Source organism: Trachypithecus francoisi, unplaced genomic scaffold (assembly GCF_009764315.1).
Source record: "Trachypithecus francoisi isolate TF-2019V2 unplaced genomic scaffold, Tfra_2.0 Lachesis_group17, whole genome shotgun sequence".
Classification (NCBI taxonomy): Eukaryota; Metazoa; Chordata; class Mammalia; order Primates; family Cercopithecidae; genus Trachypithecus; species Trachypithecus francoisi.
Window position 1 is genome coordinate 83868570 of NW_022681462.1, and position 15100 is coordinate 83883669.

General features: G+C 42.8%; 1 protein-coding gene across 1 annotated transcript in view; it reads right to left on the bottom strand.

The window, feature by feature from the left end:
• Positions 1–15100, bottom strand: part of APOB (apolipoprotein B) — a 43416-nt gene that overhangs the window by 11501 nt on the left and 16815 nt on the right. The window contains 11 exon segments of the mRNA XM_033176393.1: positions 356–729; positions 1676–1821; positions 2300–2487; positions 2597–2772; positions 3669–3879; positions 5702–5823; positions 6434–6616; positions 9544–9755; positions 10233–10400; positions 11583–11774; positions 14820–14996. Of these exon segments, the coding sequence (XP_033032284.1) occupies positions 356–729; positions 1676–1821; positions 2300–2487; positions 2597–2772; positions 3669–3879; positions 5702–5823; positions 6434–6616; positions 9544–9755; positions 10233–10400; positions 11583–11774; positions 14820–14996 (2149 nt within the window).

Genomic DNA, 15100 nt, shown 5'->3' on the forward strand with positions numbered 1-15100 from the left:
CTCCTCCAGGAAGCCTTGCCTGACCACCACAGGCTTTGTTTAGGTTCCCTTGCTGAGTGCTTCTACTCTACCTTATACTTATATACTACACTCTATCTTAGCACCTCTTACACTGAATTGTAATTGCTGGCTTATCTGTCTACTTTCTGTTACTGCCTACTAGAATATTTAATACATGTGATATGTTTAATAAATATTTCTATTTGTTGAATAAAATAAAAGATTTAAAAGACTTCCAAGTAGCAAGGAAGATTATCTGCTAGAAAGCCAAAGTCCTTTCCTCCCTGGAGGAGGCTCTCCTCTTAGAGCCTGCCATGAACTAGCCCTGTGCATCCTTTACCTGAGCATAACTCACCTTGCACATTGTAGGAAAGCAGGTCAACCACAGAGTCAGCCTTGATGTGGTAACGAGCCCGAAGGCTGAAATGGTCTGTGCTGGTGTTGCCACCAGTGTAGGAGGTGGACCAGTTGTACAAGTTGCTGTAGACATTTGTGGACAGGTCTAGAACACCCAGGAGAGGCACCTGCAGTTGATACAACTTGGGAATGGTAAAAGTAGGGACTTGAAACTCCCGAGATGGCAGATGGAAATCCACAGACTTGAAGTGGAGGGCTGGTGTCCTAACAGTCTCTAACATCTTTAGATCTCTGGAGGATTTGCCACCAAAAGGCAAAGGAATCTCAACTTTCAAACTGTTCTTGTTCAAAATATATTTGACCCGGCCATCGCTGAAATTAACAACAAAGACAACATCCCCACAGTCAGACATCAGTCATTGAAAGTTCTCTGCCTCTGACCTTCACAGCAATATTGTTCCTGCCTCATTCCCGAAGCCACTCTGCACTTTTCCTTGTGCTACTCCTATGCCTGGACTCCTTTGCTCTTACCTCCACCTATCAAACACTCAAATCCTTACAAAGCTCTTCTAAGAGCCACTCATTATCATTACCATCCCACCTAAGTCATAGCCAATTTGCCTCATTCTTACAGTTACATAGTCCCTTGCACCTTTCTCAAAGAGCATGTCATAATTTTGCTTATGTAATTAATTATTTGTCATTTGTTGGTGTCTACATGGTATCTTTCTGAGAGAAAGGACTATATCTTATCCAATTTCTATCTTCTCACTGTACCTAGTCTAGCATTTTTCACATAGGGGATACTTGATACAAATTTGCTAAACTGAATTGAGGCAACTTGATTTGTGGAAAGAACATAGGTGTGGAATTCAGTAAGCCTGGGTTAAAGTATTTTCTCAGAATGCTGCCTCCATTTAGTGCTCAATGGCTGTTCTGACTCTCTGTAACTTAACAGTAAGCATGTAGTCAATAATGCCTCTAGCCATTCTGAATTCTTCACAGTCAGAGGGAGAATTTGCTTATAATGGAAGAAAGCTGAATTACCTTCCAATTCAGGTTGTATTGATAAAATATCTTAGGATGAAAGTACCAGAATCCTCCAATTACTTTCTTAGATTCTTCCTGACAGGGTTGGCATTCTCATGTTTACTAATGCAAAAATGCCACAGTGTTTGCACTACAGTTATTAATCTCCTTAAAATGCTTAAATTATTTCCCTTAAAAATTTAAATTCAAAAAATGTCTAAATCATACTATGTAAAATCTTTCATTTACTTTGCATGGTTCAAGAAGCTTTGCCAGTTTCTTCTTTTACCTTTTTAAGAAGAGGTTTTCTGGGATGTGGAAGTCTGGCAATCCCATGTTCTGGAGGTTCAACTCCTTCAGGCTATTGAGGTGGTCTTGCAAAGTCTGGGTATAAGGAAGACTCCCAGATGCCTTCTGAAGCCAAGAGTTCATTGCCTACAAAATGATAGGAGATTTTTAAGGTAATGGGCATGGATGAGCCTCAAAGAGCAATGAACATTAGGCACAAATCCAGATTTGACAAGTTAATTATTTAGCAGGACAATGCACTGAATGTTAAAAATACGTAACAGAAAATTATGAATCTTCATTGACAGTCACTGATCACTGCCCATATTTATAAAAGGAATGTCTAACATAGTCAGCCTCCTAGCTAGTGTCCTGAAGCTTCCTTTGATACCACCAGGCAAAGAACTGTTCTGCTTAGTAGCATCTCCTTGATATGTATCATATTCAGCTTTGTGTAACTGGATAACTACACATGTGTGAAAGTTTTTTTTCTTCCCAAGAATTCCCTGGGGGGCAGGAAGCATGCCTTATACATCTTTGGATACCTTCCTGCACCTAGCTCAGAGTTGAGGATGTAATTAGCACTTATACCCATGTATTTATTGACTGGCAGACTCATACTTACAACTATTAATCTGGAACCCATGTGCCGGAAAGTCATGTCTGTTTGAGGGACTCTGTGATCCAGGAGTCTATCAGCATACATATGTAAGCTCCTAGGATACTCAGAGAGATCCACAGGGAAATTGGAAGTCATTTTTTTGGTATCTACATTGGTGCCTGTGTTCCATTCAAATTCAATCTTCTCTTCATCTGAAAATACATAGGAAAGAGTTGTGAGTGGTACTAGGTCAGCCTGTAACCACAGGTCTCAACAGCTGCATTACTTTGGAAGTGCTCACACAGGGGAAGAGACACGTACCGTAACGCCACGCCACCCTCTTGGAAACTGTGGAGCCATAAGCTGTAGCAGATGAGTCCATTTGGAGGAGCAGTTTGGCAGGTGACCAGTGGGTGAGGATCTCACTTCTGGCTTCTGCTTGCAAACGGGGTATGGAAATAACACCTTTGATTTTTCCTTCTTCCTTTGTGTCAAAACTATGGTAAAGAAAATCAGTTGGCACCAGTGATTTTGTCCTTTCAAAGGAGATATGCAGGATTAAACAGAAGTTCCACTTGCGGTGATCAAAACCAGATACAAGGATGGTTCAGAGAAATGGTCACAGATCAAACTCATTAACTTCTGAAGCCAACATTCAGCACAAATTAAGGACTTTGCAAGCAGGTTTAGGAGAAAGAGAAGCTTTTTGAAAACTGAATCCCGTTCTGCTATTTACTAGCTCTATGACTTTGGCCAAATGATTTAAACCCTCTGAGCTACCATTTCCTTATCCATGAAACAGGTAGACTCACACTGATCTTGCAGTTTATTGTGAGGACTGAGATACTTTCTTTAAAGCACTCAGCACTGTGCTTGATACATGAATAGTAAGTGCCTGATAAATGGTAGGAAAATCCAACTGGACATGCACAGAGGCTTAAAATGTTGAGGGCTTGGCCGGGCACAGTGGCTCATGCCTGTAATTCCAGCACTTTGGGAGCCCAAGGCAGGTGGATCACGAGATCAGGAGATCGAGACCATCCTGGCCAATATGGTGAAACCCAGTCTACACTAAAAATACAAAAATTAGCTGGGTGTGGTGGCACACACCTGTAGTTCCAGCTCCTTGGGAGGCTGAGGCAGGAGAATCACTTGAACTCAGGAGGCAGAGGTTGCAGTGAGCCGAGATTGTGCCACTGCACTCCAGCCTGGTGACAGAGTGAGACTCCGTCTCAAAAAAAAAAAAAAAAAAGAAAATGTTAAGGGCTCTATCTGCCACTCTGATTGTAGACTGGGGTGAACATGGCTTGGTCAGGTATAAAGTAGAAGAGGAATAATGAAAAGAACCACCCAGGCCTGCAGTGCAGGTCAGATGACTCTCAGCCTTCCTTACCTTAGGTGGCCCATGAGGGTGACCTCAGTAATTTTCTTGTTCTGCATGTCCAGGGTGAGTCTGTAAGACTTTCTGCCCTCAGCAGATTCATCATTAACTCTGAGGATTGTTCCGAGGTCAACATCAAAATCCGGAATTTGGACTTCACTGGACAAGGTCATACTCTGCCGATTACATTTGAATGCCATGGTAGCCTCAGTCTGCTTCACACCTGGGCAAGCATATAAGAGAATCAAGAGATGTATGGTAGGAAGCTATGTTTTGGAAGGAAAGAGAGGAAAAGGTAGAGAAACTCCAAGGAATTAATGTACTTAAACAAAAACACAATTCAGGATTTTACTGAAAATTTTAAACTCAGTGGTATTCATCTATGCAAGTCTTTATGGATCGCCTATTATGAGCCTATTATGTGCTGGACACTGTTCTTGGCACTGGGGAGTCTTTGCTTTCATGGGGCTTGCCTTCTAGTGGGGGAGGTGTACAGGCAATAAACAAGTAACTTGCTCATGTCAGATGGTAATGAATGTTATGAAGAAGAGTAAAACTGGATACAAGGATAAAAGAAAGGGATAGAAGAAGTGTTATTTCATACTTGGTGGTCAGAGAAGTTCTCTCTGATAAGGGCACATGTGGGCAGAGATCAGAATGAAGAGAGGTTGGAGCTATGCTGAGTTCTGGGAGGAGCACATTCCAGGCAGAGGGCCAGGAATACAAAGGCCCTGAAATGGGGAGCACTTAGCTTGTTTGTGGAACAGCAAAGGCTCACAGTCCTTCTGGGCCAGGAAGACACGACATCCCTATATTACTTTCCATCCAAGATGCCTTTCCTGGTTCCTTGCTGCCCTTGCCCTGGGCTCTGTCTGCCCGACTCCCCCTTTCTTTGTAACAAGCTTCCCAGGCATCCTTGGATCCATAGGCTCGTCCATTTTATATCCTTTGTAAAACAATGTTTACCAAACACGATTTCCCCAGCATGCCCTGCTCCCCCAGTGCTTTCTCTCATGGGATTTTCTTCCTACTTTAATTTTGTGATACGCTATCCCTATATAAAAATTTTTCCAAAGAGAACACCTAAATTTGCCCCATTCCCTAAAACCTGCTCCTCCAGTAGCCCTTTCCATCTCAATAAATGGAAGCTCTGTTTTCCAGTTGCCCAGGCCAAAAACCTTAGGTTTGTCCTCATTCCCCTTTTCCTCTGACACTCAACATCCACTGTATCAGCAAATCTTGTCAGCCTAATCTTCGAAATATGGCCAGAATCCAACCCCTTCTCATATCTCCTCTACCATTGCCCTAATCCAAAACAGCACTGATTCCTGCCTGGATTATTGTGATAACCTACACAGTAGTTTCTCTGCCCTTGTCTCCCCATAGTCTTTTCTCAACATAAACATAAATCAAATCATGAGGACTCCCCAGTGGCTTTCATTTAATTCATAGGAAGAAGCCAAAGTTCTTACCATGGCCTATGAGGTCACCCTTCCTTCACCTCTCCGTATCTCTCTGTCCTCATCTTCTACCTCTTTTCTCCCTGGTCTTTCTGCTCCAGCCATACTGGCTTCCTTCCTTTCCTTGAAACATGGCAGCAATATGTCAGCCTCAGGGACTTTGCACCTGCTGGTCCCTCTGCCTGTAACAGTCTTACTACACTGCTTCTCTCCTTATCTCTGTTAGGTCTCCTTATACTCACTTTACCAGGGAGACTTTCCCTTATTATTCCAAATGCACTGCTTTCCCTGCCCTTCTTCCTCCCTCTTACTCCTAGCCTTCCCTAGACCAGTCTATGCTCTGTTTTCCTCCCCAGTACTGATCTGACACTCCAAATATTAACTTGTTTGGTTGTTCACTGTAACTTCCATGAAGGCAGAGACTCCATTATTCACTGTTCTAGCCCCAGGTCTTAAAATAGGACTGCCACTTATTGGGTACTCAGTTAATATTTGTTAAATAGGTTAAATTACATGTGTTCTCCTCATGAATTCTGAACCTGAGACTGCGAGCAGAGATGAAGCAGCTGTGTTTTGAATACTCACCTTCTGCTTGAGTTACAAACTTCAGGGTGTCCACCAAGGCTCCGTCCTCTCTCTGGAGCTCATAGGTTGCACTGACAGAATACTGCTCAACCTCTCCTGTAGGCCTCAGTTCCAGCTCTAATCTGAAGATGTTACAATGAAGACAGTGCATAATGTTAGAGCTTTCAAGGATGGAGATAATGTCCCCAAAACAATTCAGCCTCAAATGCAACAAAATTATGGTCCCTATTTTAACATTGTCTCTTGCCCTTAACTAAGATGATCTTTTTGATCCCTCAGTCCTACAAGAACCCAAGGCAAGGGCAGACACCAGGATTCCCAAGACTTTGGACAAGCAGAGCAGGAGTTGGCTGGTTGTTTCAGCAAAGCTGAGAACAAGCACTGGAACTTGGGGGCTGAAGACAGGGAGCCACCTAAGTATGGTGAAGGCTTCAGCCTCATTGATGGGCTCCAGGAAGTTCATAGCAATGGGTCTGGAGGCTCAGAAATATGGACACTGAATTAGGAGCAAATTGGGATCTGTGCTGTGATCCTGTCCTGTATACAAGGAAGCAAAAGGGGACACCCAACGTGTTGGCCAGAGGACCCTGCTTTAAATACCCAAAGATGGTGCAAACCCAGAAGGCTAGTGACAGGGGCTTACAACACAGAGCATTTTTTTCCTGTGCCATGCTAGGTGGCCATGATGTAGAAGGTGAGAAAATGCTGGGCCAGGCACTGAGCATCTCTAACCTGGTGTCCCCGGTCAGCGGATAGTAGGGGGCGGAGTCTGTGGAACTGGCGTTGGTGTAAGCGCTTGAGGTGCAGTAATTCAGGCCAGTAAAGAGCTGCTTGCAAACTGACAAGGACTGCCTGTTCTCGATGAGAGGTGGGATCACCTCTGTTTTGGTGGTAGAGACCAAATGTAACGTGTTGCTGGTGAAGAACAAAAATACCTGAGTTATTGCCAAGTCATGAATCAAAATGAACATCACAAATTCTCAGGGTGTAAATACCCCCTTATCCTTGTCTTCCCTCAGTCCACACCTATCTCTGTTTGATTTACTGGGAAACAACTAATATTAGAACATCAATATGACAAGACATGAGAGTGACTCTGGAGCTTCTGGCTGAGTTCTTTCCATCTGTTTCCTGTAATCCCCACAATAGTAGGCTTATGGTTCTCATTTTACAGAAGCAGAGGCTCAGAGATGTTAAGTTCACTGGGGCTGAACTTCAGTGTGCCCCTTCCTTCCTATGATGCAGGGCAAGAGAAACTGTCTCTTTCATATGAAATCCCCTACTCTCTACTGCTTCTTTCCACCTGCATTAAGCACACTCAAGTCTCTTCCCCTGTGCCCCTCACCTACGCTCCTTTCTTTCTTTTCTTGCTTTCTCTTGTCTTCCTCACCATCAACAGTTGTCTGCCTTTGCAGTCTCCACTTCCTCCCGATGTGCTGCACTAAACTGTGTTCTGATTGCTCATTCCATCTTCTGAAAATGCTTTCATCAATGTCTCTAATGCCCTCCTTGCTCCTACATCCAATGGGCATATTTAGATTTTATCTTCCTTGTCCTCCCAGAAGCCTTCAGTAGAGTTGCACACTCATGACCAGACTAAGACCCTGGAGCCTCTCACATCTGAAGAGATGATGGCACCTTCCTTCCAAGTGTGTCCTTAAAAACTTAGTATATGTAATAAAGTTCAACATTGGCCTGTTTTTTTCTAAGGATGCTTTCTTTGAAATAGCACATTTTCCTACAAGTATTGCTCCTCCAAGTTGGGGGTGCCATAAGACCAAGCTTTGCTGATGTGCTGGAGTCCTAATGCCAACTTTTGCCTACCCATGGGGTGATCTCCCCCATGGCTGCTCTTTGGCTTCTGCGACCTTTTGTGGCTTTGGTTCTCCTTCTGCTTCTCTGGTCACTTCTTCTAACTCATTGCTGGTTATTCCTCTTCTTCCTTTACATGTTCGTCTTCTCCATATTTCTCTCCTCATCTCTCATGTCTCACTCTACACCAGTTGCTGTTTAACCACAACAACCTCTGTATACTAATGATTCCCAAATCCATATGTGGAACCCAAGCCTCTTTACTGGGCTCAGATCCACAGGTCTATTTGCCACTAGATTTCTAAACTGGTTGTTTCATAGGACATCAAATGCAGCACATCCAAAACTGAATTTGTCACCTTCCTTGAAACCAGAAGCTCTCCCGCTATAGTTCTTATTTATGTGGAGGGCGCCTCCTTCCTCTTTTCTTCTTTCTTTTTCCCTGTCCCCATACCCAATTAATCACCCAGTACTTATGATTCTGCCTCTTAGAAAGTTCTAGAATCTGCTTACTCCTTTCTATCCCTGGCTTTCCTCCATTGCAGACCATTATCAGCTCTTAGCCACACAGGATCGTAAGAGATGCCCAATGGTCTCTTCGTGTCCAGCTGTGCCTCCTTCCCACCCATTTTCCACACTGGAGTCAGAGTATTTCTTCTAAAACACCACCCCTATCTTATTTCTGCTCCCCTCTTCAACTCCTGTGCCTTCAAAAGAGTCCAGACTCCTTAGGATGGCTTCCATGGTTGGGGATGGTCTCACCCCTGCCTACCTCTCCCTGTCATCTCTCACTTACGTTCCCTGAGCACCTTAAGCACTTCTTCCAGTTCCTTGAACCATATTCCTTTACCTTCAGGCCATTACCTGCTTTTCCTTTTGCCTGGAACACTCACTCCTTTCTCCTTTGTCTAAATGACTCTGACACAATCCTCAGTTATCAGGTCAAGTACACTTGCTTCAGAATGCATTCCCTGACTAGCACAGGTTACATGATATAAAATTTCATGGTATTCTAATACTTTCTATAACTTAGCCCTTACTCTATGATTACTGCTTGCTTTATTGTGTGTCTCCTTTATAAAATGTAAGCATTCAAAGGTCAGGGACCTTGCATGTCTCACTCAACATATATGGCACATATTAAGCAATTAAATATGCTATATTTGGCTTCTGTGAGACAGGGTCTTGCTCTGTCACCCAAGCTGGAGTGCAGTGGTGCAAGCATGGTTCACTGAAGGCTTGAACTCCTGGGCTCAATCGATCCTCCCATCTCAGTCTTCTGAGTAGCTGGAACTACAGGCATGTGCCACCATGTCTAGCTAATTTTGTTATTTTTTGTTTTGTAGAGATGGGGTTTTGCCATGTTGCCCAGGCTGCTCTCTGAACACCTGGGCTCAAGCGATCCATCCACCTGGGGCTCCCAAAGTGCTGGGATTACAGGCGTGAACCACTGTGGCTGGCCAATTAAATATTATTTTTGAATGAACACATGAATGTATCTAAAATATGAAAACTAAGGTAAATCAATGGTTGAGGGTACCACTTAAAATGGAACTCTCCATAAGAGTCTGTATCCCATTATCACGAGGTTAGGAGTTTCATGCTTTACCTACTGAGCTAGCTACCTCAAATCAATATGTTCTTAGGTAATTTTTGGGGTGAAAAATAATTCATTTCCCAAAGATGATCTCTCCGGAGCTATTGTTTCTTCATTCTCAAAACAAATAGATAACAAAAAATCACAAGTTAATAAAAACTAATTAAGCAGTAGGTCTTAATAAGTCTCAAAGCAGAAAGATAAAGGACAATTTAGTAAAATGTGGAAAGTAGAAGAAAGGTAATTATGTAGTTATGTAGTAAGTGTAGGCGAGAATTAAAATAGGTAACCCGGAATCTCTCCTCTCTATTTCTCTCCCACTTCCTCAGGACCTGAATGATCTCAATCAACTGTTTAGCCTAGCGAAATCCTGCAGATACATTCTCTGTTCTCTCTTTCAAACTGGCTAGGCAGACTTGGCTGAAAGAATTACCTTCCACTTAACAGCTTGACTGGTCTCTTTGGGGAAGGAATGATAAACTTCAGCTGCCCAGCTTTTAGGGCAACACGAGCCTCCAGGCCTGACTCGTGGAAGAAGTTGGTGTTCATCTGGACCCCGCTCCTAGCGAAGTCTGGAATGATGATGCCCATATTTGTCACAAACTCCACAGACACGGAGGGTTTTGCCACCAGTTCAGCCTGCATCTATAAGTCAGAAAACAACCCATTCAGATTCATTAAATACTTCAGTCCCCTGTCAGTCAGATCAACCACCTTTCTCACCTCCAGGCAAACACTTCCTGGATAACTCACACCTTTGGAAACATTACTGGGATTTGTTTGGAAGAAGGAAAGCAAGTTCTCAGTTCTCTAGAGTTGGACTACACTACCCAGAACTAGAAAGTACCTGAGTTAACAGGCAAAATCAGTTTAAAAAGATGATAGGAGTACTCATTTATTGAGAGAACTGAGTTCTTGTCTTGTGGCCATACCCCTACTGGAGCTAGTGAGGTGGTGCATTCTGGTGGAAGCTTAAAGTTTTTCATAAAAAATAATAAGATGATTACACTGATGATGCATTTTGTCTTGAACTGAAAACACATTTTAAAATGTGTTTTGACAAGATACCCACTCTGGAAGAAAATAATAACCTAAGAAATCAAAAGGCAAACAGAATCTTACATTGGCTACTTCCAGTTTCACTCCAGCCTTGATTCCAGGAGCAGTGACTCCAGATGAAGATATTTGCAACTGTAATCCAGCTCCAGTGGGGAGTTCAAAGGCATTCTCTATGAAGATGTAGTGAAGAAAAAAGTCGTTCTTTGAGCCCTTCCTGATGACCTCTCCAATCTATAGACCCAACAGGGGAGAGCAAATAAAAGTAAGTCTTTTTAAAGTCAGTTTTGTTAAATGCAACCTTCCATACATTGGAGAGTAATTTCTCTTTATCTAGAAAGGAAGGACTAGCATATTTTGATGAGCTGAATAGGTTGATAAATAAAGATCAAACTGATGTTTTTACCATTTTCAGTGAATCAGGATAGAAGAAAATTCACTAGATAAATATCATGTCATTTTCAATTAGATTCAGAAGGCTCTTAAGAATATTGCTGGGCCTCAGAGCTTTATGGACTTTAAGTATCATATATGCCATGGCTTAATTCTGGTGTTCTGGAGTCTGACTGTAAGTGAAGGTGTACTTGAAATATATTATGATAAAATCATTTTTTAAAATATCAGTTTGCATTGGGTTTTATTTTTTAAATAGTATTTCCATAAAATAGCTTGAGACCTGTTTTCTTAAAGTCAATATTTTTTTTAATCAAGCCACAGGAATACATTTATATATTTCCTTTTATTAATAAATTAATAATAAAAATTATAGCAATTTAGATAGTGAATTATAGTTTGCCAAATACTTTTTTTTATAATCATTATATCATTTCAACATTAAAAGGACCTTCAGGCCGGGTGCAGTGGCTCATGCCTGTTAGCCCAGCACTTTGGGAGGCCTAGGCTGGCAGATCAGTTGAGGTCAGGAGTGCGAAACCAGCCTGGCCTACATGGTGAAACCTTGTCTCTACTAAAAGTACACAGATTAGCTGGGCATGCTGGCGTGTGTCTGTAGTCCCAGCTACTTGGGAGGCTGAGGCAGGAGCATTGCTTGAACCCGGGAGGCAGAGTTGCAGTGAGCCGAGACTGCACCACTGCACTCCCGCCTGGGAGCAAGACTCCATCTCAAAAAATTAAAAAAATAAAAATAAAAATAAAAGGACCTTCAGCAAAGGTATACTGAACATTGTTTTCCAGATGAACAAATTAATGCTCTTAAAAATATAGCTAACATTATGAATAGCTTAATTTCTAAATGTTAACAGCTCCTTGTGATCCAAGAGTCATCTTCAGTGAAATTCAAGGTGAACCTGCATCTTTGAAGAAAGTACAAGCATCTTTTCTGTCTTGTGCAGTTGTGATCATAAGGGCGTCTGGGCGATCTAAAAAAACCAATGTCTGGTCTCATGGCTGACTTACCATCTGAGGGATCCCCTGCAGAGTGCGGGCACCCATCAGGAGCAGTTTTCCAAGGAGCTGGAGGTCATGGAGCTTGGCAAAGCCAAGCTCCTCTCCCAAGATGCGGAGGTAGGCTCTGGCTTCCGGGACTTCTTTGGATTTCAAATCTTCAATCAGCTTCTGAACACTGAACATCATTCCATTTACCATGTCCTGAGAGTTTAGTAATAAAATGGCCAGTGAGATGTCAGCAATGTCAAACACCTTTTAGTTCCCAATGTGGGACCTGTCTGCTGCAGCCAGGATGGGCCTAAAAAATGCTTCAGGTGAGGAACAGGGAGACACTGAAGTCCAGGCTAATTTCTCTAAACAGAGATGAAAGAACTAAGGTCTCGTCAGGGATAGTGGCACTCTAAAAGCTATTCTTAATTTAAAAATCTGTAGACATAGTAAGATGTGGTGGGGTGAGGGGAGGGGTCCCTGCTCTCCAGTATGCCAGGATCCTCAAGATTAGAAGATCCTCTGTCTCCCACCCATTCCCTGCTTAGCCTTCTCTTCTTTGACCAGTGAAGACTACAAAGTGTTTCTTTCTTTTTTTTTTTTTTTAAGGCAGAGTCTCGCTCTGTCACCCAGGCTGGAGTGCAGTGGCCGGATCTCAGCTCACTGCAAGCTCCGCCTCCTGGGTTCAGGCTATTCTCCTGTCTCAGCCTCCCGAGTAGCTGGGACTACAGGCGCCCGCCACCTCGCCCAGCTAGTTTTTTGTATTTTTTAGTAGAGACAGGGTTTCACCGTGTTAGCCAGGATGGTCTTGATCTTGTGACCTCGTGATCTGCCCGTTTCGGCCTCCCAAAGTGCTGGGATTACAGGCTTGAGCCACGGCGCCCGGCCCAAAGTATTTCTTAAGAAAATGTAGCTGCTATGTAAATTTACCAAAAGTTTGAAAAACACTTGATCCTAGACAAGTTCTTCTTAGAGAGAAGAAGAATCTCAGAGATGGATGCCCAGGCATTGGGGGAAAAAATAATGTGAAATTGACAGACTCAAAGCAGATCAAAGACCCTCGGCCTCAAGTGGGGGTCAGGAAATTAGAAGATGGAACTGGTGCTCAACAGTGAGCTTGGAGGGGTAAATTACTGCCTTGCTCTGCAAACTTGAATGTGCATACAAGTCACATGAGGTCTTGCTAAAATACAGCTTCTGATTCAGTAGATTGTGGGTGAAGCCTGAGAACCTGCATTTCTGACCAGACCACACATTGGGTAGCAAAAAATTCAAGAATAAGCTCCAGATCATACAGCCTATTTGCTCCATAAATAGGGGCTCATTACTAGCTTCAAAGTGGAATTTTGGTCTCATTTGCTAGTGCACTGATGGCAGTGAGCGCCAAAGAAAGCAGTTAATAATAATGAAAATATTAATTTAAAACTCGCAATAGTGTCTGCTTATTGAACAATCAATGCCCGCATCAGGCACTGCACTTGGAATTTTAGATGCCTTATTTCATTGTCTTTAAATAACCTTGTGAGGTTTGGACTATTATTAGTAGTCTGGGATGCAGACAGAAACAGATACACATAATATCAACCAACTTCCCCAAGTGCACACAATTTCAAGACAGGGAAGTTAGAATTAAATCCATGCCCAGAGTTCATACTTTTTTTTTTTTTAAAGACAGAGTCTCACACTGTCACCCGGGCTGGAGTATAACAGCATAATCTCGGCTCACTGCAACCTCCACCTCCTGGGTTCAAGCAATTCTCCTGCCTCAGCCTCCGAGTAACTGGGATTACAGGCGCCCACTATCATGCCTGGCTAGTTTTTTGTATTTTTAGTAGAGACAGGGTTTCACCGTGTTAGCCAGGATGGTCTTGATCTTGTGACCTCGTGATCTGCCCGTTTCGGCCTCCCAAAGTGCTGGGATTACAGGCTTGAGCCACGGCGCCCGGCCCAAAGTATTTCTTAAGAAAATGTAGCTGCTATGTAAATTTACCAAAAGTTTGAAAAACACTTGATCCTAGACAAGTTCTTCTTAGAGAGAAGAAGAATCTCAGAGATGGATGCCCAGGCATTGGGGGAAAAAATAATGTGAAATTGACAGACTCAAAGCAGATCAAAGACCCTCGGCCTCAAGTGGGGGTCAGGAAATTAGAAGATGGAACTGGTGCTCAACAGTGAGCTTGGAGGGGTAAATTACTGCCTTGCTCTGCAAACTTGAATGTGCATACAAGTCACATGAGGTCTTGCTAAAATACAGCTTCTGATTCAGTAGATTGTGGGTGAAGCCTGAGAACCTGCATTTCTGACCAGACCACACATTGGGTAGCAAAAAATTCAAGAATAAGCTCCAGATCATACAGCCTATTTGCTCCATAAATAGGGGCTCATTACTAGCTTCAAAGTGGAATTTTGGTCTCATTTGCTAGTGCACTGATGGCAGTGAGCGCCAAAGAAAGCAGTTAATAATAATGAAAATATTAATTTAAAACTCGCAATAGTGTCTGCTTATTGAACAATCAATGCCCGCATCAGGCACTGCACTTGGAATTTTAGATGCCTTATTTCATTGTCTTTAAATAACCTTGTGAGGTTTGGACTATTATTAGTAGTCTGGGATGCAGACAGAAACAGATACACATAATATCAACCAACTTCCCCAAGTGCACACAATTTCAAGACAGGGAAGTTAGAATTAAATCCATGCCCAGAGTTCATACTTTTTTTTTTTTTAAAGACAGAGTCTCACACTGTCACCCGGGCTGGAGTATAACAGCATAATCTCGGCTCACTGCAACCTCCACCTCCTGGGTTCAAGCAATTCTCCTGCCTCAGCCTCCCGAGTAACTGGGATTACAGGCGCCCACTATCATGCCTGGCTAGTTTTTTGTATTTTTAGTAGAGATGGGGTTTTACTATGTTGGCCAGGCTGGTCTCAAATTCCTGACCTTGTGATCCACCCACCTCAGCCTCCCAAAGTGCTGGGATTACAGGTGTGAGCCACCACGCCCAGCCCAGAGTTCATACTCTTAATTGTTATCCTAGAGTACTTCTCGGATAAGAGTCTTTTTTCTGGGCACACTGAATTTCAGGAGACCTTTAACTGCTGAAGATTCTGGCCCTTATCCTAGCAGGTCTGGTTGATAAAAACCATAGTTATCACTTCAGTTAGATAATATTTTGATGACTTCCTTGCTTAGAAAAGAATTGTTTTTGCATTGAGACCCAAAGCTTTCCTTAAGAAGATACTTGACAAATACACACCTGCTCACGTTTATCCTCTTTGGTATAGCCAAAGTGGTCCACTAAGACCTTAGAGACACCATCAGGAACTTGACCGTTAACCCAGTACAAAGCTTTGTTGACACTGTCTGGGAAAAATCCTTGCTTCCCAAAAAGAGCTTCCAATGTTGGCTCAAAGCCTTTTCCTTCCAAGCCAATCTGAGAAAGAAAATCAGACAAGAAAATGGCATCAGCTTTCTTTGTTGTATGCCAGCCTAGTAGTTCCCCCTCTTGATGTCCATTTATCTAAACAAGTATTTGAA